General features: G+C 46.7%; 1 protein-coding gene across 3 annotated transcripts in view; it reads right to left on the reverse strand.

Moving 5' to 3' along the window:
• Positions 1-5,840, reverse strand: part of ELF5 (E74 like ETS transcription factor 5) — a 42,682-nt gene extending 36,842 nt beyond the window's left edge. Inside the window, exons 1-2 of one of the 3 annotated variants that reach the window (XM_070229261.1) lie at positions 5,412-5,840; positions 5,198-5,289 (exon numbers count right to left, since the gene is read on the reverse strand). In XM_070229261.1, coding sequence (XP_070085362.1) covers positions 5,198-5,289; positions 5,412-5,711 — 392 coding nt within the window. In that variant the 5' untranslated portion in view covers positions 5,712-5,840. Of the gene's footprint in view, positions 1-5,197 lie in introns of all 3 variants that reach the window. The other 2 variants (XM_014729342.3, XM_070229265.1) reach the window with 2 other exon arrangements.
• Positions 5,841-23,469: the final 17,629 nt, after the last annotated feature.

Here is a 23,469-nt window from a genome sequence, read left to right on the forward strand (position 1 = left end):
ACAGCTGACACTGGCTATATTTCTAGTCTCCCTTCTTCCCATAAAGATACTGGACGTCGACCGAACCAAAGGCTCCATGCTTTGGGTCAGCTTGAATGAGGCTGAGGAAGGGTGCCAGGAGAAATCTGCGACTGGATCCACGCAGATCCATCCTCATCAACCAACCAAGTCTCATTCCTAAGATGCTGTGGTCATAATATGTATCACTGATTTATATAATTACTTTGAGGAGAAGACACTATGTTAAATGTGCAGATGGATTATAAAGCTTATCTGGATTTCAGAAATGTTAAAATGTGAATTTGGTAAATATAGTAATTAAGAAAACATATATATATAACAGGCCAGTACTGTCAGGAACATAAAAAAGAGTAAGACCTGGTTGTGACCTTCAAGTAAGAGACACCACAGCAGAGAATTCAAGAGCAAACAGCTAAAGGTAGTATACGATCCTAAGCCAAATTTCGAGCTAGCGGCTGCAGGACTTCAGCGGTAGGGAGGTCAGTAAGAGCTGGAACAGCCAGAAAAAGCATCCTGTGGGATGCGACATTTGAACTGGGCCATGAAAAACTGGAATGTGTCCCACAGCAACTGTGGGAGCAGGGGCCATTATTATCCCCATTTTACAGAAGGGGAAACTGAGGCTCAAAGAGCTTCAGTAATTTGCCCAAGGTCACACAGCTAATAAGTAGCAGAGCCAGGGTTCGATGTGAGGATTGTCTGACTCAAAGCCCTGGGATGACCAGGAGAGGCTCTTTCAAACCAGAGGCCCCTGGAGGGGGATGGGAGTGCGAATGCGTGTGGGACAGCCCAAGGCTGCGCAAAGGCTGGCTCAAGTCTTACATCCGTCCCCACACCGCAGCCCTGGAGTCTGACTCGTGGTGTCCAGGGTACCAGCCCCCGTGGGCACGTGGATGGGGACCATGAGGCCAAGGAGGCCCTGGACCCTGTCTGCTCTGCAGGGGCACATCTGTACAGGGCAGCAAGGTGAGACACGGTCAAAACCCTTGATTTTCCTCTTACTCCTCGCTCATGTATTTTTCCGGGATCATATTGCTATTTCTTACAGAGGTTGTTGCTGGGTTTTTCTCTTCCACCAATTCTGAAATAATCTTGTTTTCTTTGCCATTGTTTCCTTGTATTCTTTTACTATCTCTCACAATTTAATTTGCCACTAAAAAGTACAGAGGTCTGAATTACATACTCAAATGTCCTGAGTTTGGTTGTGTTCAGGAATTAATTCAGAGAAACAGTCTCAGTTGTAAACACAGAATTAGCATGGGGATTTATACACTGTGCTTCGTACAAAACTCGTCTATTGCTATTATGAAGCTTTCTGATTTATCACTTTTACAGAGTTTGCCATCATATCCTAACTGAAACCCAACGATTCCTGGGACTTATAGATGTAAGGAGGGAGCTCTCAAAGTGGAGAGGCTGCCCAGCCTCACCAAGCGATCACATCAACATGGACCCGTCTGTGACCTTGCAAACCTGAGAAGGTTCCGATCAGGAACACATCCCTCCCCACAGTGCGCATCCAGGGCCAACGTTGTGGGACACTGTCTGTGAGCTATTGGAGTTGAGAGAAGGCAAGTGTCTTCTTTGGTTCTGGACGTTACTCTTGCCTGCATTTCTTTTTATGAAATGATTTTTTTTTTTTATGAGGAAGAGTGGCCCTGAGCTAACATCTGTGCCAATCTTCCTCTATTTCGTATGTGGGATGCCTCCACAGCATGGCTGATAGTAGTGTAGGTCTGTGCTCAGGATCCGAACCTGTGAACCCGGGCTGTTGAAGTGGAGTGCACTGAACTTAAGCACTACGCCCTGGGGCTGGCTCCAGGATTCACTTTTATTTTGAATCAACAGCAATCCTTCTGGCTCCAAAGAGCCAGTGAGCTATGGGACACGGCTGGACGTTTTCAGCTGGTGCAATAACCACAGAGACAACACGGTGCTGCTGAGAGCAAAAGCCAGGCGAGAAGGTGCTTGAGAAAAACCAGGACTAGAAAGAGCACCGGGCTCCGAGGCTGAGGGATGTGGGTTTGGAGCTCGGTGCTCCTGCGTGGGAGCCAGGTGCTTATCTCCTGGAGCCTCAGCTTCCTTGTCTCAAAGCCTGGGTAAATAAATAGTTACTTCATTGGGTTCTGGTGAGGATTGAATGAGACAATATAATTTAAGAAGTGCTTAGCACAATGCCTGGCACATATTAACACTCAGTAAGCGATGGCTATGCCACTGCTACTACTAACTACTATCCTTATTAAACAACTTATCTAAGCCTTAACCAGCGAAATGAGGATAATAATAGCTACTAACTAGGTTAATTGAAATAATACAGTGTGTGCATCTGGCACGGAGAAGAAATCCATCCATCGCTTGTTGTTTTCAGCCTCTTGTTTGGTGTCCAGCAAAAGTCTATCAGCCTTGGGGGTTAGGAGAAGGCCATTCTATATGGCCAATGGTCCTTAATTATCTTAAACAGAGCAATACTTTTATAAGATGTGTATTCCCTCACTCAAACATTTTTTCTGAGCACCGCTGTGCCCTTCTGGGAGCAAACAAGCTCCAGGAATCCCAATAGCGCACTTCACAGAGTGCCCAGCAGATCTGCCACGCGGCCGTGAAGGTCCCAGCTAGCCCGCTTCACACCTTTCCACCCACGCGCTCTGTGCAGAGCTTGCACGAGTTCACCTTTCCGTGTTCCCGGGGGAGAGGGATACCAGCTGCCTCCCGGGGAAGGGCTCCGCGTTCGGGTTGTATCCTCCCTGGGATACAGCTTTGGGCACAGCTCCGGCGGCACCTCTGCATTAAGGCAGAGAGCAGACTCTGCACAAGGCCTTCTGAGGGAGCAGATATTCAACTGGGGTCAAGTGTTCCAGCTAAAGCAGTGGCAAGTTGCACAATCGGCTGGCAGACACGGCTGTGCCGAGAGAGGGCTGGTCCAGGGGCGTAATGTTGCGAGCAGATGGGGGGAGGGCAGAGATGGCCAGGCTGCCACTGTGCCTGTCCTACGGTCTCTGGGCAGTTGCTCCCCCATTGTTGTAGGGGGAACCTAGCCTCGGAGTGTCACCTGACACCCATCTGATCACTGATGTTTAACCGTTTTAAATCAGAACTGGAGACTTTATGGGGACAGTTAGTGGCTGGGCCCCACAGAGTTCATTTCTCCTGTCCAGAGCTGAGTGGACTTGACTTCAGATCAGGCCAAACGACATTCAGGAGGATGGCTACTCTTTCCAGATCCCTTGCCGCTGACAAAGTGGTTTAAGGTCATGGACATTTAAGACAAGCCAACACAGGTGTAGAGACAAGATCTGAAAATTTGGCTGACAATTAGTGGGTAAAGAGGGCACCTGCAGGTGAAATCTGTAATTAGGAACTCTCTAGGCTCCAGCTAAGTACAAATAGTGAAAAGTCTATTTTTACAGGAAAGAGTTATGACAAATTCACAGTATAGCAGAGAAACAGGAGCAATTTCAAGTCCAGTTGTGTAAACCTGAGCAAACACACACACACTGGCCATCAGTGCCACCGCATGTCCTCACATCCCTCGTGGACAAGCCCACGTGACACCTAGACACAAACCTCCCTCTTATACCCACCATGCTCTCCCCGAGACGCCCTGCCCTCCCCACAGACCAACCGCACACAGCACAGACTCTCCCCACGCCATGCACACATTATACACACAGCCATCTGATAAACACAGTCTCCTTAGGAAGCTGATTAGTAAAACTATTTTATCTATAATTACACTTGACTGATAATAATGTCCTCCGAGCCTGCATGGTTAGATTGGCTCAGATTGAAACATCCAGATTAGGCCTGAACTCGCTTTGAACTCTGGCCGCACTGCTGGTCTCTCCAGCTCAGAGATTACAAGTGGCTTTAGCTGGATTCGCCCCACGGAACCAGAGGGTAAGCAGAATTCCAGCTCTCCTTGGTTCTCTTTTCTCTGCAGTGCTGTACAGATGCTATCTCCGAAAACACATGGCCCAAAGTAGGAGGAAGGCCCAAATCAAACCACTCCTCCACCCACGCTTGCAAAGCACAGTGGGTCCACTTTCAAACCCACGTCACACTCAGCCTCCAGGAAGACAGATGTGTTGCTGTCTTCAAGCCTGACACTTGAAAATAAGCAGTTTAATTCCTGGATCTTGGGCTCTTGGAGACAGGCTCCAGTGAGCCATAATTAACTCTAGAGTCTTCACAGTGCCCTGCAAATAGTAAAATAGCTGATTCTCTATGATGTAACTCTGGATGGAGGCAGCGAGGAGCCTTTTAGGCTAATTACATGTTGGAATGAGGTTAACAACATGCCACAGATTCTTTGCGCAGCTCCTCTGACATCGACAGACAGGTCACTTGGTAACACGCTGGGTAAAGACAGCAATGGCTTCTCGAGAAGGCAGGGGCTGGAGATTGAGCTAGCCGGGCCCCTGCTGTCATCCCCTAATCCAGTCCGGGCCCTAGGACCAACCCCCTCACCTCCAGGAATTAAAAGATCTTGAGTTTAAACAGGCATTCGATGCCACAGGCCTGGAGATGTGGACTGGCTCTGTGTGGTCTCAGCTCTCTCTTGAGTTTTATAGCAGCTGAATTCAGCCAAGGATGAAAGCAGAAGACTGCTCTCTAAGGGGATGCTTTCAGGCTGAGCAAAAGGCACAAATAAGCAGGTTGTGCAGAAATAAGGGACAGCCGGATCACAGGAAAACGTTCCATACATAGAACGAGTTCTCACACCCGCCAACCCAGTGGGCTTAAGGCTACGATGATTCCGGTCCGCACCTGAGCACACCGGTGTTTCAGAATCGCACGGGGAGATCCAACAGCACTCCTCTGCCCTCCCTCTGCTCAGGGCCGGGCGTGACTTTAGTCGCCTGCAGAGCCGTCCCAAGGGCCTCCAGCCCAGACTCGAGGCGCCATGTGCTGCTCTGCGGGCTCCCCAGGGTTCCCCATCTGGAGGAAACTGGGCCAAGTGGATCTCACAGACAGACCGGAGGGGAGAGGCAGCTGGGGAAGACCACCGTGCTCCCCGAGGAGGCTGGCGGCTGGCTCAGTGTGTGTCTGGGACCTCACACGTCCTCGGCACCGGAGAGAAGGCACCCCTGCCCTGCTCTGGGAGGCCGGGGCCAGCTCTGTGCCCCGGATGCCAGCCTTTGCTCCCCGGCACGCGCAGACTCGCAGCACCCACCTCAGCTCACCCGGCCCGCCAGGCTGGGCTGGGCTCGGGTCCTCCGACGTGCTCATCACCCTGCCCAGAGAAGGCCCGGGCGGGCCGGGCCCCTGCTCGTCGGCGAGGCCGCTGCATGGCTGCCTCCGGGACGGCGCGGCCTCTTCCTGCAGGCCCGCCAGCCCCACGCGGCCGCCCGGCTGCAGCAGGGGCCCGGGCTGGCCACCAGCAGGGCCTTGCCCACCTCCGCGATGCCCGGGGGGCAGCCCCAGGTTCGGCGAGTCTCCTGTCTTGCCAGGGGGGAAGCAGAAGAGACGGAGAGAGCCGGAAGGGCCACCTGCTCGCTCGTCGCACGTGGTGGCGGGGTTGGCGTGGCGGGGCCCGGTCCCGGCCTCCTCGGAGGCGAGCCCGTGTCTGGAGGAGCCCGTGTCTGGAGGAGCCCGGAGAAGCGTGTCCGACGTGGCTTGTCTGCGCCTCCGCACTGTGCCAAGCAGTAATTACGGCGCCGCGTGCCACCCAGGAGAGGGAGGGCCATATTTTCATCCCCGTTTTATAGAAGGGCAAGTGGAGGCCCAGGGAGGCCAGACAACCGCTTTAGCCAGTCCTTCAGAGGCTAAACTTGGCCCTTAGGGGGTGACTCAGAGGTTACCCCTGGAGCTTGGGTGAAGCCCAGCCTGTGGGGACAGCACAGCTGGCCTGCCCCAGGGCAGTGGTGGGCCCCAAGGAGCCTCTGTCCTCCTCGGGGCCACCTTGTCTCGGCCACCTCTGCCTCGCCGTGGCCCTATCTGATTCTGCTTTCTATTCTGGCCCGTTTGGCATTTGTTTAGAGCACAGTGTCCCCCTGGGGCAACAGCAGTCTCCTGAAATACTGTGTGAACAAAAAGGTTCTCGGGCTGCTGAGTTAGGACAGGCTGTCCTCTGTATTCCTTGCCCGGATTCACAGAGCATGTTCGCCTGTTGAAGCTCTGAGCAGTCTGCCAGGAAAGAAACCTATTGAATTGTGCTTAACCCAGCAGTTCCCAAACTTACTGAGCAACTTTTTCTGGTAACACCCATTAGCGTCCACCCAGCTGGTGTCCCACCAGCCATGCATTGGTTGGGAAGTCCTGATGGAGACGGTCAGCTCCTCAGGAGAAGGGTCTGTGCCTCTTTCGCTGGCTGTCCCTGCAGCCGCGCTCACGGCGGGCTCGGTGGGCTGGCGGAATGGAGCGTGAAAACCTGTGGGCGTCTCCAGTCTTCCTTCCTCAGGGCCCTTGCCCGAAGCCAGCCACCGTGCCTTGTCGACCGCCCCCTCTGCCACCTTTCTCTCCTGTCTGTCCTCTTTTCTTACAGTCAGTGTCAAATGACGTACCACCTTGCAGAGAGGCCTTTCCTGACCACCCTTTTTACAATAGCACCTCCTACGGGGGTGGCCATGTTGCTGCACCCCGGGGGGTTGCTGCACCCCGGGGGGTGCCCCTTCCACAGACGGCAGCACTCATGGAGCCTGCTGGAATTACGCGGTGTGGCTGCCTGCACTCTCAGGCCCTATTTCACCTTAGTTTTCTTCGCAGGACTCTCCGCTACTTAACGTTTTATTTCCTTAGATATTTATTTGCTTACTGATCATCTCCAGGGCATCAACTAACTGCTGTGCAGGTTGCTCATTGCCCCAGAGGGCTGGCCAGGCATTATGCGTGTCTTTTTGTATGGTTCCTGGACCCACACTGAGACTGAAACCCGCGCCCATGGCAGGGGAGGAGGGGGAAATAAAGCCTGAGCTCTGCCTTCCAACCTGAGTCCTGGAAGGGCCTGCATCTCCGCAGAAGGATGCTGTCTTCAGTTTGCATGAGGGCTAACTACTTGTCCAGCTGTGCACCTGTGGGCTCCTCCACCCAGCGGGCGACACTTTGTCTGATCTACAAAAACGTGCCACATGGGCCGGCTTCATGGTCCGTTCTGTAGAATGTGAGCTCCGTGAATTGGGTGGCCATTTAATTTATTACCCAAGCCAGGGCAATTTTGAGAATAAATATTGGCACTATTTAATAATTGTGTGGAGACAACAGACCAAAATTGGAACTGTCCTGGACAGCCAGAACATAAGGTTCCTGTGTCCGTGTGGGGTAGACTTTGTTTTGTTTGTTGCTTTCTCCCTGTTGTCTAGGACAGTGTCTGGCACACTATATTTGTGGCATAAGGTTTGCAGGAATGACTCCTGCTCTGATTCCCAAACGGGGTTCCTGTTTCAAGCCTCACCGCCTCCTAGTCCATCTTACCAGATCAATCCTCCTAAAACATCACTGCATGTGCATAAACCTCCCGTTCCAGCATCTTTGAAGATTCTGCAGGTCCATTTTCCAAATTGTCTTCAAGGAAACACTAAATCCAATGTGACGTGTTTAAAGAAAATAAAGAAGAATGTCGTGGCTTAATGCTTGGGGAACATTTGGATGTGGCAGAGATAAAAGAAAAAATTACAGAAAAGTAATTTGCTAAACTTTGCTTAGCCCTGTGATCCAAAAATGCATTTGAACCTGAAATTCCTGGTTTTGACCTGGTACATCTGATGGAGGGGGATGGGAAGCACTTGGGAATACTCCTCAGGAGGCCACAGCCCTGTGCTTGAGGTTCAAAGGCAGTGACTAATGAGCCCACATATATCTCCATGTTGAGCTCCCCACAAGTTCCCCTACAGGAACCCTGGTCCATTGGTTCCTCCAGTAAATATTTTCTGATCACCTACTATATGCCAGGCCCTGTTCCAGGTGCTGGGAACGAAGGTGAACCAAGCCAGCAGGGTCCCTGTCCTAGTAGAGCTCACATCTAGATAAACGTGAAGAAAGACAGATCCTTATTTTAGCTGGACTGGTCAGGGAGGGCCTCTCTGAGGAGGTGACGTTGGAGCTGGATGTCACCTGAATGCCCTTTGGGTTAGCCAACTGGGTTGGCTCTCCGTTCCCCAAAGACATTCTATGCATTCCTGTCTGTCCCCGGACTTTAGGTCACACTCTCCTTTAAGTCTGGATTTTCCTCTCCATTTTTCTCCATTTATCTAAATCAGGTTTTCCTTCAATGGTCTCCTCCAGTCTAATTTCCTCCAACAGTCTTCTTGGAGCCCTCCTGGGTCTCCATCGACGTCTAAGCTCCTCCAACACGTGGATCCATCACGTGTTTGGCCCTCAGCACAGGCTACCTGGCATTGCCTTGTATCTCTTCTTTGTTCCTTTCCTAAAGCCACACCTAGACCAAAAACCCTTGTATACATTAGGAGCTCAATAGATGTTTGTCGATGATGAGGATTCTTTTCCAACACAGACTAGATAAGGAATGGAAAATGGCTATTTCACATGCCAAATTAGACAGATGGCTATTGCTGCCTGAGGAGCTATATTTAGAAGGATCCTGATGCTGTGTGTAAAGATTGTCACAATCTATTGGCAGTGTTTTCCTTGTGTGTGTGTGTGTGTGTGTGTGTGTGTGTGGCAGGCAGAGCATAGGCACATCTACTTGCCATTCCTGAGCTAGACCTTGCAGCGGTTCCACATTCCTAGCTCCGATGGGGCTAAGTGATGTCTAGGACTGAAGGAGTTCTCCAGTAGAATGCTGGGTAATATAGCCCACTCTCGGGTGCCCAGCCTCTGAGCATGGTTCCCGTCAGTGTTCCCCGTGCCAGAAAGGAGAAGGGAAGACGATAGGAAAGAGCCTTTCTTAAGGTGTCAGTCTCTGGCTCCATGTCGCCTTGGGGTGGCTGCAGAAAAGAAGCTGCTGCAGGAGGGCACCAGGGAGTGGGAGTCCATCCCTCATTTAGCCCCTGGGGGTGGAGCCCAAGCCAAGAAAACTCCACCTCCTTCCGTGCCATAATATTGGACTATGGGACGGTTTTAGCTTCCTAGCTTTAGAGGGACAATTATTTGAAGATGGGTAAAAAAAAGAAGGAAATACCTTTTAAGTGGCATCTGAAAGCTATAGTAACAAAAAATAACAAAGGAAAAATAAAAAGGAAAGAAATCATTTATAATTCCTTATCCTACTGGGCAGGTTATTCACCTCTTCAACAAATATTTACTTTGTGTCTATCATGAGTCAGGCACTAGGCCCTGGGCTAAAATAATTCACAGAGCGGTGAGTATGTGAAAACATAAGATTTCTTTTTGTTGATTATAAAGTGTAATGGGCCTAAAGGTAGCTTCCCAAAAGCCATGTCCACGTCCTCGTTCCTGGAAGCTGTGACTATTATGTTATACGTTGAAGAGCAAATAAGATGTAATTAAGTTAAGGAGGAGCTTATCCTGGATTATCCAGATTAGCCCTACGTACATCGCATGTATCCTTATAAGAGGGAGGCAAAGGGCCTTTCGAGACAGACACACAGAGGAGGAGAAGAGATGTGAAGATGGAGGCAGAGATTGGGGTGGTGCGGGCTCAAGTCCAGGGGTGCTGGCAGCCACCTGGAGCTGGCAGAGGCAGGAATGGACCTCCTGTGGAGCTCTGCGGGGAGCATAGCCCTGCTGACACCTTCGTCCAGACTTCTGGTCTGCAGAACTGGGAGAACACACGTTTCTGTTGTTGTAAAGCAGCCAGTTTGTGGTCACTTGTTAAGACATCCGCAGGAACTGATGCTCAAAGTAACAGGTATTCTCAGCGGAATGCAGACAAAGCCGAAAAAAAGAGAAGTCACAGAGAGTGCACACTTAGTAATGCTGCAGTTAAGACACACACACATACACAAATGCAATGTCTGTGTGTTCACGATCCTGAACACCTTTCTGTGACTTGTTGCTTTTCAGCACGATTTTAATGGCTTTCATCCTATTCTGTCTTATGCATGTGCTGTAATTTATTTAATGTCCCTGTGATCGATGTTTTGGTTGTCTCCGGTTTTCCACTGTTACAAACACCATTGCAGATCTTTGTGATAGTAGCAACCGGGGCAGGGCACCTCTCCACCGCCTGGAGTGGGGTGAGCCAGCGAGCCGTTGACTGGCAGGGGAGGCCTTGACAAGCCAAGTTCATTAGCATGAGGGAGCGGCTTTAAAACCCACAATAACACTTTGTTTTTTCTTTTTTTAATGAATAAGATTAAGGAAAGATTTATGACCCAACTGAGAAGAGCAGGAGGATGTTTTCAACTTTGGATTCAGAGAAAGACTGGTGACCGGGGCAAATGTAGATTTACGGCCTTGCAATGGGGTTTGCAGAGTAAGCATTGGCTGGAGGCTGCCTGTTGCTTCAGCCCTGCCCCACCCTATGGGATGCAAAGCTCAGTGAAGCTATTTCCTGCATGAAACACATCTCTCCTCAAAGAGGCCGTGGAAGGTGATGTGGCCTTCAGAAGAATTTACAGCGATCACCAACTGTCCTAGGGGGAAGAATATCCCTGGCATTTGTAATCAGGAAAAACCCATTGTGTGTTTCTTTCGTATCTAGACACTGTCTCCTGCAATAGCGCGTCTCCATATTTCCACCTGGGGGACAGTGACCTAAACTGAGGTGGGAACCGCAGACGCATTTGAGTTTAAAGAGGGACAGAGAGTGAAATTCTGACCCATGCTCCAACCATGAAACATGACAATGAACCTTGCTGACATGATGCTCCGGGAAATAAGCCAGTCACAAAAGGACAAAGGCTGTATGATTCCACTCACGGGCAGTACCTAGGGCAGTCAAACTCATAGAGACAGAAAGGAAAGTGGTGGTTGCCAGGGGCTGTAGGGGGACAGGGAACGAGGAGTTCTTGTTTAATGGGGCTGGAGTTTGAGATTAGGAAGATGAAAAAGTTTTGGAGATGGATGGTGGTGACGGTTGCACAACAATGTGAAGGTGCTGAATGCCACTGAACTGTACAAGTAAAAATGGCTAAAAAGGTAAATTTTATGTTATATGTATTTCAAACAAAAGAGCTCTTTTAGGAGTCCTAGACAAGAACAGAGGGTGAGACGGAGACCAAGGGCCTTGTGAACAGGACTAACAGAACGACTACCCACCCTGACGCATCAGGGCTTGGTTAAGCGTCCTGTACACCTGTCTCACGAATCGTCGCAGCAACTCTAGGAGGTAGATGACGACTTTCCCTACTTTACAGAGGCAGGAACTGAGGTTCAGTGAGGTCTGGTAGCTTTGCAAGGTGGCATGAGAGCAGAGCTGGAATTCAAACCCAGGTCTGGCAGCCCATAATCCGCTTTCATTACACTTCTGGAGACTTGACGACTACAGCCTGTGCTTTACATATTTGTTTCACTCAATCTACATAACAACCTGGTCAATTTGTTATTATTATTATTCCATTTTATAGACAAGGAAACTAACAAGTTAAGAGGTTTGCCTAACTGTGCACAGCTGATGAGGAGCAGAGCCCCAAATTGACCTGGATTTGTAGCTCATGTGAGGTTTTCCTATGGCTTATTGGCTTCAGCCAAGCTCCGGGTCAGAGTTTCTTATCCATTCTCCTGTCAGTTCGGCTCTCGGCCACATCAGGAGGGGGCAATTACTGCTGGTGTTCTCTTATATTCAAGTTCAGTATTTTAAGATGCTCTTTGGCTGGTAGAGTCTCTTCTCCAGCTTCTTAGAAGTTGTGTGGGTCCCAGCTTTCCTGTCTTCATTACTTTTCTAAGAACTCCTGACACCAAGACAGTCTTTACTCTGAGACTCTGTGTTTGACTCATCTGTCTTGTCCACCAGATTATGGGGCTCCAGGAGGGTGTGGACTCTATCTGCTTTATCTGTTTCCTCAGTGCCCAGCACTGTGCTCCACTCAGAGGAGGGACTCATTAAATGTTTGTTGAAAGAATGAATGAATTAAACCAGAGAGGCCAATGAAAGTTTTTGTTTTATTTAATTAACTCTCCAATACAAGCCTTATCTGGTTCATAAATGAAATGATCTATGAAGAACAACAGTCAGATTTGCCCCCGGCCTTGGTGTTCACCCCCATTCCTCTGAGGGGTATCGATGGAGTCCTTGCTAGGTGTGTTGGGACAACAGAAATAGACATGATAAGGCCCTGACTTAAGGAGCTTACAGTCTAGAAGGGTGGCACAAAATTACTCACAGATCCTGGAGTAGCGGTGACAAGGTGGAGTGGTGAGTGTCCTGAAGAGAGATGAGAGTTCTGGAGAAGGACCAGAATACAGACCTAGTTAAGTTGTGAAGACCTCAGTGTCTAGGCTGCTTACTCACTCTGTAACCCACGCAAATTACATAAATCCTCTGAGACTCATTTTCCTCATGTTAAAAAAATGGCAGATGTCACAAGACCGCCCCCCCCCAACAAGAAATGTTCAGGAAGACCTTCACACTTGAAAAAAAAAAAGGAAAAAGGAAAGGGGTTACAAAACCCAGAGCAAAGGAGGTAAGTAGAAAGACAAAATCAGAATGTTGCAGCTCTCCATCAGAACAGCTTAGCAAATGCTAAGTATAACATTAAAGATAAAAGGAAGGGAAACACCAAGAATAAATATAATCTTGTCCTTTTAACCACAAACTCACAACACAAGAAGGAAGAAAATAAAAAGATCTGACAATAACAACCTAGAAGGGGAAGAGGAAAAGGATGGAATGGCTTAATCTAAGGAAATAAGAGGCTATCAGAAAATGGACTATCTCATATATGAAATGTTTTATACAAACCACATGGTAATCACTAAACAAATCACAGGAATAAAGACACAAATTACCAATAAGAAGAAAGCCAATATAGAAAACTATCTCCCTGAATCAGTAGTCCAAAAATCATGGGACAAGAAACAAAGGAAATGGAAGAGAACCAGAAAACAAGTGACAAAATGGCAGCATTAGGCACCCACATTTCAATAATCACACTAAACGTAAATGGATTGAACTCTCCAATCAAAAGACACAGAGTGTCAGGATAGATTAAAGAATAAGACCCAACAATATGCTGCCTCCAGGAAACACACCTCAGCCCCAAGGACAAACACAGACTCAGAGTGAAGGGACGGAAGACGACACTCCAAGCTAATAATGAACATAAGAAAGCAGTTGTCACCATACTTATATCAGACAAAGTCTACTTCAAAGCCAAACAGATAAAGAAAGACAAAGAGGGGCAGTTTATAATGATAAAAGGGACACTCCACCAGGAAGACATAACACTTATAAATATATATGCACCCAACACAGGAGCACCAAAGTACGTAAAGCAACTGTTAACAAAACTGAAAGGAGATATCAACAACAATATAATAATAGTAGGGGACCTCAACACCCCACTAACACCAATGGACAGATCATCCAGACAGAAAGTCAACAAGAAAATTGTAGAATTAAATGAAAACCTAGACCAGATGGACTTAATAGATATATATAGAACACTCCATCCAAAAACAGCAGGTTGCACATTCTTCTCACGTGCGCATGGAACATTCTCAAGGATAGACCATATGTTGGGAAACAAAGCAAGCCTCAACAAATTCAAGAGGGTTGAAGTAATATCAGGCATCTTTTCCAACCATAATGCTATGAAACTAGAAATCAACTACAAGAATAAAGCTGGGAAAGGGGCAAAAATGTGGAGATTAAACAACATGCCACTGAACAACCAATGGATCATTGAAGAAATTAAATATTAGCTGGAGACAAATGAAAATGAAAACACACCATACCAACTCGTTTGAGATGCAGCAAAAGTGGTCTGAAGAGGGAAATTCATTGCAATACAGGCTCAGCTCAATAAACAAGAAAAATCTCAGATAAGCAATCTCAAACAACACCTAACAGAATTAGAAAAAGAAGAACAAACAAAGCCCAAAGTCAGTAGAAGGAGGGAAATAATAAAAATTAGAGCAGAAATAAATGAAATTGAAACAAAAAAGAGAGTAGAAAGGATCAATGAAACAAAGAGTTGTTTCTTTGAGAAAATAAACAAAATTGACAAACCCTTAGCCAGGTTCACTAAGGAAAAAGGAGAGAAGACTAAAATAAATAAAATTAGAAATGAAAGAGGAGAAATCAAAATAGATACCACAGAAATATAAAAGATTATAAAAGAATACTATGTAAAACTTTCTGCCAACAAATTGGATAACCTGGAAGAAATGGATAAATTCTTAGACTCTTACAACCTCCCAAAACTGAAGCAGGAAGAAATAGAGAATCTGAATAGACCAATCACAAGTAAAGAAATTGAAACAGTAATCCAAAACCTCCCCCAAAACAAAAGTCCAGGACCAGACGGCTTCTCTGGAGAATTCTACCAAACATTCAAAGAAGATTTAATACCTATCCTTCTCAAACTATTCCAGAACACTGAGGAAGATGGAGCACTTCCTAACACATTCTTTGAATCCAATATCACCCTGATCCCAAAAGGACAAGAAAAAGAAGGAAAACTACAGGCCAATGTCACTGATGAACATAGACGCAAAAATCCTCAACAAAATTCCAGCAAAGCGAATACAGTAATATGTTAAAAAGATCATACACCATGATCAAGTGGGATTTATACCAGGGACACAGGGATGGTCCAACATCCACAAGTCAATCAACGTGATCCACTACATTAACAAAATGAGAAACAAAAACCACATGATCATCTCAATAGACGCAGAGAAAGCATTCGACAAGCTCCAACATCCATTTATGATAAAAACTCTCAATAAAATGGATATGGAAGGAAAGTACCTCAACATAATAAAGGCCATATATGACAAACCCACAGCCAACATCACACTCAATGGGCAAAAACTGAGCGCCATCCCTCTGAGAACAGGAACAAGACAAGGGTGTTCACTGTCACCACTCTTATTCAACATAGCAGTGGAGGTCCTGGCCAGAGCAATCCGGCAGGAAAAAGAAATAAAAGGAATCCAAACAGGCAATGAAGAAGTGAAACTCTCACTGTTTGCAGACGACATGATCTTATATATAGAAAACCCCAAAGAATCCACTGGAAAACTATTAGAAACAATCAACAGCTACAGCAAAGTTGCAGGGTATAAAATCAACATACATAAATCAGTAGCATTTCTATACTCTAACAACGAACTAACAGAATAAGAACTCAAGAACTCAATCCCATTCACAATTGCAACAAAAAGAATAAAATACCTTGGGATAAAATTTAACCAAGGAAGTGAAAGATCTATACAATGAAAACTACAAGACTTTCCTGAAAGAAATTGGTGACGATATAGATGGAAAGACATTCCATGCACATGGATTGGAAGAGTAAACATAGTTAAAATGTCCTTATTACCTAAAGCAATCTACAGATTCAATGCTATCCCAATCAGAATCGCAATGATGTTCTTTACAGAAATAGGACAAAGAATCCTAAAATTCGTATGGGGCAACAAAAGACCCCAAATTGCTAAAGCAATCCTGAGAAAAAAGAACAAAGCTGAAGACATCACAATCCCTGACTTCAAAACATACTACAAAGCTACAGTGATCAAAACAGCATGGTACTGGTACAAAAACAGGTGCACAGATCAATGGAACAGAATTGAAAGCCCAGAAATAAAACCACACATCTATGGACAGCTTATCTTTGACAAAGGAGCTGAGGGCCTACAATGGAGAAAAGAAAGTCTCTTCAACAAATGGTGCTGGGAAAACTGGACAGCCACATGTAAAAGAATGAAAATTGACCATTCTTTTTCACCATTCACCAAAATAAACTCAAAATGGATCAAAGACCTAAAGGTAAGACCTGAAACCATAAGGCTTCTAGAAGAAAATATAGGCAGTACACTCTTTGACATCAGTATCAAAGGGATGTTTTAGAACACCATGTCTTCTCAGACAAGGGAAACAATGGAAAGAATAAACAAAAGGGCCTTCATCAGACTAAAGAGCTTCTTCAAGGCAAGTGAAAACAGGATTGAAACAAAAAAACCTACCAATTGGGAAAAAATATTTGCAAGTCATATATCCGACAGAGGGTTAATCTCCATACTATATAAAGAACTCACCCAACTCAACAATAAAAAATCAAACAACCCAATCAAAAAATGGGCAGGGGACATTAACAGACATTTCTCCAAAGAAGATATATGGATGGCCAATAGGCACATTAAAAGATGCTATCATCACTGATCATCAGGGAAATGCAAACCAAAACTACACTAAGATATCACCTTACACCAATTAGAATGGCAAAAATAACCAAAACAAAAAGTAACAAATGTCGGAGAGGTTGTGGAGAAAAAGGAACCCTCAGACACTGCTGGTGGGAATGCAAACTGATGCGGCCACTATGAAAAACAGTATGGAGATTTCTCAAAAAATTAAAAATAGAAATACCATATGATGCAGCCATCCCACTACTGGGTATCTATCCAAAGAGCTTGAAATCAGCAATTCTAAAAGTCCCATGCACCCCTGTGTTCACTGGAGCATTATTTACAATAGCCAAGATGTGGAAGCAACCTAAGTGCCCATCAACTGATGATTGGATAACGAAGATATAGTATATATATACAATGGAATACTACTCAGCCATAAAAAAGGATAAAATCGTCCCATTGACAACAACACGGATGGACCTTGAGGGTATTATGTTAAGTGAAATAAGCCAGATAGAGAAAGATGAACTCTGTATGACTCTACTCATAGGTGGAAGTTAAACACGTAGACAAAGAGAACAGATTAGTGGTTTCCAGGGGAAGGGGGGGCTGGGGGGTGGGCACAAAGGGTGAAGTGGTGCACCTACATCATGACTAACAATAATGTACAACTGAAATTTCACAAGGTTGTAAATTATCATAATCATAATAAAAAATAAATAAAAAATAAAAAAGAGTGGTACTTTAAATGCAAAAAAAAAAAAAAGGCAGATGTGAGTTGAATTGTGTTCCCCACAAAAGATGTTGACGTCCTCAGCCCGAGTACCTATGAATGTGACCTTATTTGAAAATAAAGTTTTGATGATGATCAAGAAGATGAGGTCCTTAGGGTGGATCCTAATCCAATATGATTCGTGTCCTTATAAAAAAAAGGGAAATTTGGAGACACAGACAGACATGTACAGAGGGAAAACAATGTGGACACACAAGGAGAATGCGGTCGACAAGCCAGGGAATGCCTGGGGCTACCAGCAGCTAGAGGAGAACCCTGCAGCAGATGCTCCGCCTTAGCCCTCAGAATGAGCCAATTTGTCCAACATCTTGGTTTCAGACTTCTGGCCTCCAGATCTGTGAGACGACAAATTTCTGTCATTGAAGCCACTTAGTTTGTGGTGCTTTGTTCCAGCAGCTTTAGCAAACTAAAACGGGGGCAATAATAGGACTTATCCTGTGGAGGTGTGCGGGTTAGATGAGATAATATAGGCAAAGTGCTTGTTGCAGTTCTTGGCACATAGCAAGTGCTGGATAATTGTAAGTAGGATACCCACCCTTGATCTGGGGCCAGCAGGCAAGGCCTCACAGACATGGTAGTAATTGGATTAAGGCACAAAGGCTGGGCAGAGTGTGGGCACTGGGAGCAGGGGTAAGAGGATGAATTCATGGAACTCTCATTTGTAATGAAATCATGGTCCCAGAAAAGATACAGCCCTAGTCCTTAGGTTTTTCCTTCTGGCTTGAGAGCAAGTAGCCATTGAGTGATATGGGGGATTCTTATTATTTTGTCTGCCCAGCATTCCTTTTCTTGTCCTCTTCCCTTGGTAATAGCTTCTCAGTTTTCCTTTGGTAAAGTCATCTGTCCTCTGCTCCAATCACGGCTCTGCCCTTCCCCGGGTTGGCCAGTTAGAGGGCTCCAGCCTCCTGGGCCTTGTGATGGGTCCAGGAGGGGGCATCTCCCCGAACGGGGCCAGTCAGCATCTCCCGGGGTGTGGGTATGGACCTGAGATGGGGGACCTCTGTTCCTCTGAGATGAGCAACACCAAGGGCAGTGAACCTGGTGCTTCGTGGGGCCGTTTTTCCTGGCTGCATGGAGGAAGCCCTCTTTGACATGAGGGAAGGAGGCTACCATGCCAACAGAAGAAATCTGAGAGTTGGAGAGTGGTGGAGATGGATGGATGGAGATAAGAGAGAGAGAGAGAGAGATCTGAAGATAGTGAGATTGTATTTGAGCTCGAAGATCCAGCATTCCCGAATCCAGGTACCCATGGACATTTAAGTTATGAAAACCAACATATGAGTTTTTCTTACACTAGTTTGTGTTGGGGTCGACCACGTGCATCTGGACGAGTCCTGACCTAGTCGTTGTCTTCAGGTGCCTGCCTTTCCCAAAGTGAAGCAGCTCCTGGGTAAGAATATTCAAGAGCGTAGTGATGGTTGTCGTGGTGGGACGGTGGTGTCCGTCACAGCTCAGTGGGTCACAGAGGACAGGAAAGACCTCCAGTGCAACTTCACACCAGGATGGGCTTCTGTCTGTGACTTCCACTCAGATGTGCTCGTCGTGCTGTGACAGATAGCTGGGGCTTCTGTTTTGCCCACAGTCCTCTCTGTGGGACAGGGCTAGCCCCGCGAGGAACCTCAGAAGTGTAGGAAGGCAGTGCTCTCCTTTCTCAAATTCAGTGGAGAATTCCGGGGGTCTGAGTTGGGAAAGCTCCAGGACCCTTGGAATGGCTGGGGAGAGGCAGCCCCTTTCTCTTGAGGTGTCAAGGAGCTAGGTCTTCTTGGCATTTATGCTCAAGCTTCATTTCTAGTACTCTTGGCATGTCCGCCTCAGGGACGATTTAGCTGTTTTTCTCATCCTAAGGGATCACGAAAAGCTCTGGGTTCTAGATTTCACTCTACTGACCTTCACCCAACTATGTGCAAATACTCATATGTAGATGGAACTCTAGTTTGTCTAAAGACCAGTCACCTCTGAATGTCTTCTGCTAATAAGCTAATATATATTTCCATTTAAACTTCGAGTCTAAAGGTGACTTGTTAATGTACAAGGTTATTGAAGAAGAACTGGACTCCTTCAAAAATGTATTACTCAGCAACTGGATCGTGTGGGAGCATCCAGTACGCACTGAATTGTAGCGCTGCCTTGACGGTTGTCCACTTTCTGCCAGGAGGCTTGAGGAAGTGATGCATACATCATGGCTGCATTTCAGCCATCCAGCTGCTGTGCTCCAAGAGCTCTTGGGGAGAATTAGGCTCTAAAACTGACGTGGACCAGGACACAGGAGCACACGGTGAGCATCTGCGAGCTTAGAGAAATAACTGTGACAGTGTCTTGACTACAGGTTCATATGAATCCTAGTTACTGATTGAGGACTATTGATGAATTCTGCCTCTGAGTACTCAAAATAGGTTTGTTTTTTATGCCTAGAACAGTGCCTGGCACGCTGGAGGCGCTCAATCCTTCTTGGTGAGGAAATGAATGAAGCGCTGGCGTGGACCCTTCTCCCCCAGTGTCCCGGCTATGCTGCCTTCTCCTTCAGTTCCTGGGACGCTCTACACTCTCCCTCTCCTCAGGTTCTTTTGCACATGCTGGTCCCACTGCCTGGAAGACTGTGCATTTATCCAACAAATATTTATTGAGTGCTAAGTTTGTGTCAGGCACTTGTACAGGTGCTGGGGGCAGCACAGTGAACAAACAGACAATGGAGCTTACATCCTAGTCGAGGGAGACAGATAATAAAGGAAAATATGTACATACAATACACGTTATGTCAGGTGAAGAAAAGAGCTATAGAGAAAAATAATGCTGAGAGGGGGAATAGGGGTGTGTGTGTGGGGGGGGGGTCTGTTGTCACAAATTTTAAAGACAAAGTGACAGCTGACCACCTAACTCCCGCTCGTCCTCCAGGCCCGCCCTGACCCCCTGGACTGGGTGAGTGCTCCCTGTTTTAGGTCCCCTTGGCTCCTTTGTTTCCTTTGTCATTACATGCATTATAGCCGCAATTGCTTCACAAGAACTGTCTTCTCTGCTGGACTGAAGCTTCACAAAACCAGGGGCCGTTCCATCTCGTTTACGGCTCTATCCTGGCGCCTAGGACCGTGCCTTGACCGTAAGAGACGCTCTGTGAATATTTTCTGGGTGAAATGATGAGTGAAAATAGGACATTACTTAGAAAATACCCCACGTTTTCCTCTTGCTATGTATTCAATATAAATGTCTTGACTCTTTGTTCATCGTACATACTAGGAACTTTGGAAAACAAAGTATCAAATAAGTAGTGAGCCTAAAATTGGTGTAGGATATGGCTCTCAAACTTGAGTGTGCATACCTGTCACCTGCACACCATATTTTCTAGAGATGGCTCGACAAAATATCCAGCCCACATGCTCTTGTTACACTGTAACTTTGACGTTCTCCCATTGACACCTGGGGTCAGATTCTCTCCCCTTGAGTCTAGATGGGCCTATGACTATTGTGGTGACTTTTTGAAATGTTTGCTTTTGGAAATCAGCCATCATGCTGTTGAGAGACTTAATTTCAGGGTCTTTCTTGGAGCAATTTAAAAGAATTTCTCTTTTACCTGGCTTTACAAGCCTGGAGCTGCTGAGTGTCTGTCACATGGTAGAAGACTGCTCAAGAGTGAGACCCACACACAGGAAGCAGAGCTGCCAGTGAGAGACCAAATCCTGATGCTTGTTTGAACTCTTTGATCCAGCCATGCCTGAACCTCCCATACAGTTTTCAGTTAGATGAGCCAATAATTCCCCCTTTCTTTTTTGTTTTAAGCTGGTTTGAGTTGGGTTTCTGTTATGTGCATCAAAGAGTCATGACCCATATAATGGACAGTATTCTTGGCAGCACAGAATCTACAAACCTAGTCTTCAAAACTTCATTGTTGTAAAACACCGATAGTGCTAACCCTACATCCCTAAGAACATCCTTGAGGAGACTTGTTCATCAATTATTATTAATGAGCACGTTCAAAATGCTGGCCCTTTGATGGTCTAGTCACCCTCATCAGTGTTTCCGCCCTCTTCCTCCATGACCTCTGAAGTTGCCCAGGCCCTGACTCAAGGATACACACCCTACACCTGTTCTTAGCATCCCTCGCTGGGGGCAGAAGTGGCTCAACCCAGGGGAACCCCTTGGGGCTCCCGAGTGACTCATCTTGAACAGAGCTCCAGGTTTGCCTGGGGACTTCAGGGGAGTTGTGTGAGAAACTCTAGAAAACAAATGAATAAATAAGTTGGGATTCGGTGCCAATTGGAGCGATTAAAGGATCCCATGAAAGCTGAACCTCTGGAGAGATGTATACGCTTCTGTTGTATAATCCTCTAAGTTCAAAGGGGCAGAGGAGTAGCCTCTTTCCGTGCGAGCACCTGTGCACACCCACTCTTGCCCCTTGGGTTCTTGGCATTAGCAAAGCCCCTCTCATCATGGCGGCCAACCCCAGGCTCTTTCCTGTCACCCTGGGAATGCCTTCTTAAGAATTCCCCCAGAGACTTTGTTCTGGGCTGTGCTGATTGCTTTTCCTGGGTTTCGACCCGGCCCCTGGTTCTTAACAGCAGGAACGAGTTGCCAGAAGGATTAAGTTCTTTCTTCGAGGCAGGTCACTCTCCTTTCTGTTGGCAGGAAGACGTGATGTTGTCTCCCCTCCGTGCCTTTCCTCTTTCTCCAAGTCCTGGTGTCCTTCCAAGGCCGTCAGTGCCACCAGCCGTGACCCGACTCCCTCACTCAGGCCTTGGAATCTCTATAGCCTGGCGGCTTCGGGACCTTCATACAGGCTTTAGTGGTGAGCGTTTGGCACGGTGTCGGGCACAGTGCTCCGGAGGTATTTGATGGTGATGCTCCAGGATTCAGAAGCAGCTTTCTCAACTCCCATTTCTCTGAGACAACTTTTAAAAACTGCCCAGCAGAATGCGTTGGGATCCTAAGGGCTCCGGCTAATGGAAAGTCAGTGACTTACCGTCCCTCTTCGGGAGAGCAGGATGGCTGAACTCTGGAGATAAGACTCGAGGGTTGGAAACCTGCTCCAGCCCTTTCGAGCTGTGTGATCGTGAGCACATAGCTTAATTTCTCCTTGCCTCACTTTCCTCATCAGTACCATGGGGATAACGAGGAACCTACCGCTCAGCATTGCTGAGAAGAGTAAATAAAATGATCCAGGTATAGCATTTAGAACAGTGCTTGGCTCATAAGAAGAACTCAGTAACAATGAGCTGTCATTACTATGATAAATCAGTAAAAATCTATTGAATATCTAACAGGAGATAGGGTAGAGTTTCAGGTTTCAGCCTCTGAGCCTCACGTGGAATTGACTTCTTGGTGACATGAGGCAGTACTTGGACCTTGCTGTGACCCTCTGTAAGTTTTTTTTGGTCATTTGATTCGTTCACTCAACAGATATTCACTGCCTGTCTACTCCGTGTCTACCATACATGAGCTATGGCTCCCACAGTCATGTGGTGGGAACAGGAGTAATGACAGGAAAATGTTTTGCAGCTTTGGCTGAATGATGGATTAGCATTCTAAACTACTTATTTTTTCACTAGAATTTATTTCGCCAGCTCCCAGCCCTGTGATCAGGGACAAGAGATCTTTGCTTTCCTTTAGGTGAATGCTGAGGATGAAAATAATACTCCTGTTTCTGCTATTTCTTAAACAGAGGGACGCTAAAGGAAGCTTAAGAAAGAAGCGTGTGGGTTCAGACAATGCTTTCTGGCCGGTGAGGAATGAAACCACAAGGATTAGGAGGTACACTGCACTTTTTTTTTAAAAACAGGAACAAGAAAGGGACTTAACTCTTTGCATATTGGGCTGAAGTTCTGTATTCATAATCCACAGTCTTTGGCTAGTGGCAGTACAGTGTTCAGTAAATATGTGTATTTATATAATATATATATATTGGTCCTGCAGGTATTGTGTTCAGAATCTTAAACCCTTTGCCTGACTCTAGGTGGAGGAACATTGGTTACACGCAACACTCTGACTGTGGGATAGGATTCTGTAAACAGAACTTCCCCCCTTAAATTCTGTTTGCAGCTTAGAGTCTGGCCAATCGTTCAACGGCAAGCTCATATAAAGCTCTGGCAGGCTGTGGTTCAGCATGCAGACCATTCCATCTGCCAGCAGCTCAAGGTTGATTGCTCATAATTCTTTACCAAATCTAGGGGCTGCTAGCATTTTGGGTAGAATGATTACTTTTTTTGCGAGACTGTCCATTGCATTCCCACTCAAAGCCGGTCACACTCTCCAGTTATTACAACTGAAAATGCCTCCTCCCATTTCCAAAAGCCCCATAGGGGGACCGCCCCACCCTCTTTGAGAACTGCGAGATCATACAGCGTGTCTCTGGCAGGGCATCTAATCGGACGGACGATGGTGTGGAGATGAGCGTGGAGCTTGCCCCTTGAGACCAGAGGCTCCATGAACCCTGCACAGACCATGTCAGGTTGTATTCACTGTTGTTTTTTGGTGCTTGGGACAGGGCTAGACCCTTAGTGGATTCT

The sequence above is a fragment of the Equus caballus genome, chromosome 12 (assembly GCF_041296265.1).
Source record: "Equus caballus isolate H_3958 breed thoroughbred chromosome 12, TB-T2T, whole genome shotgun sequence".
Lineage (NCBI taxonomy): Eukaryota > Metazoa > Chordata > Mammalia > Perissodactyla > Equidae > Equus > Equus caballus.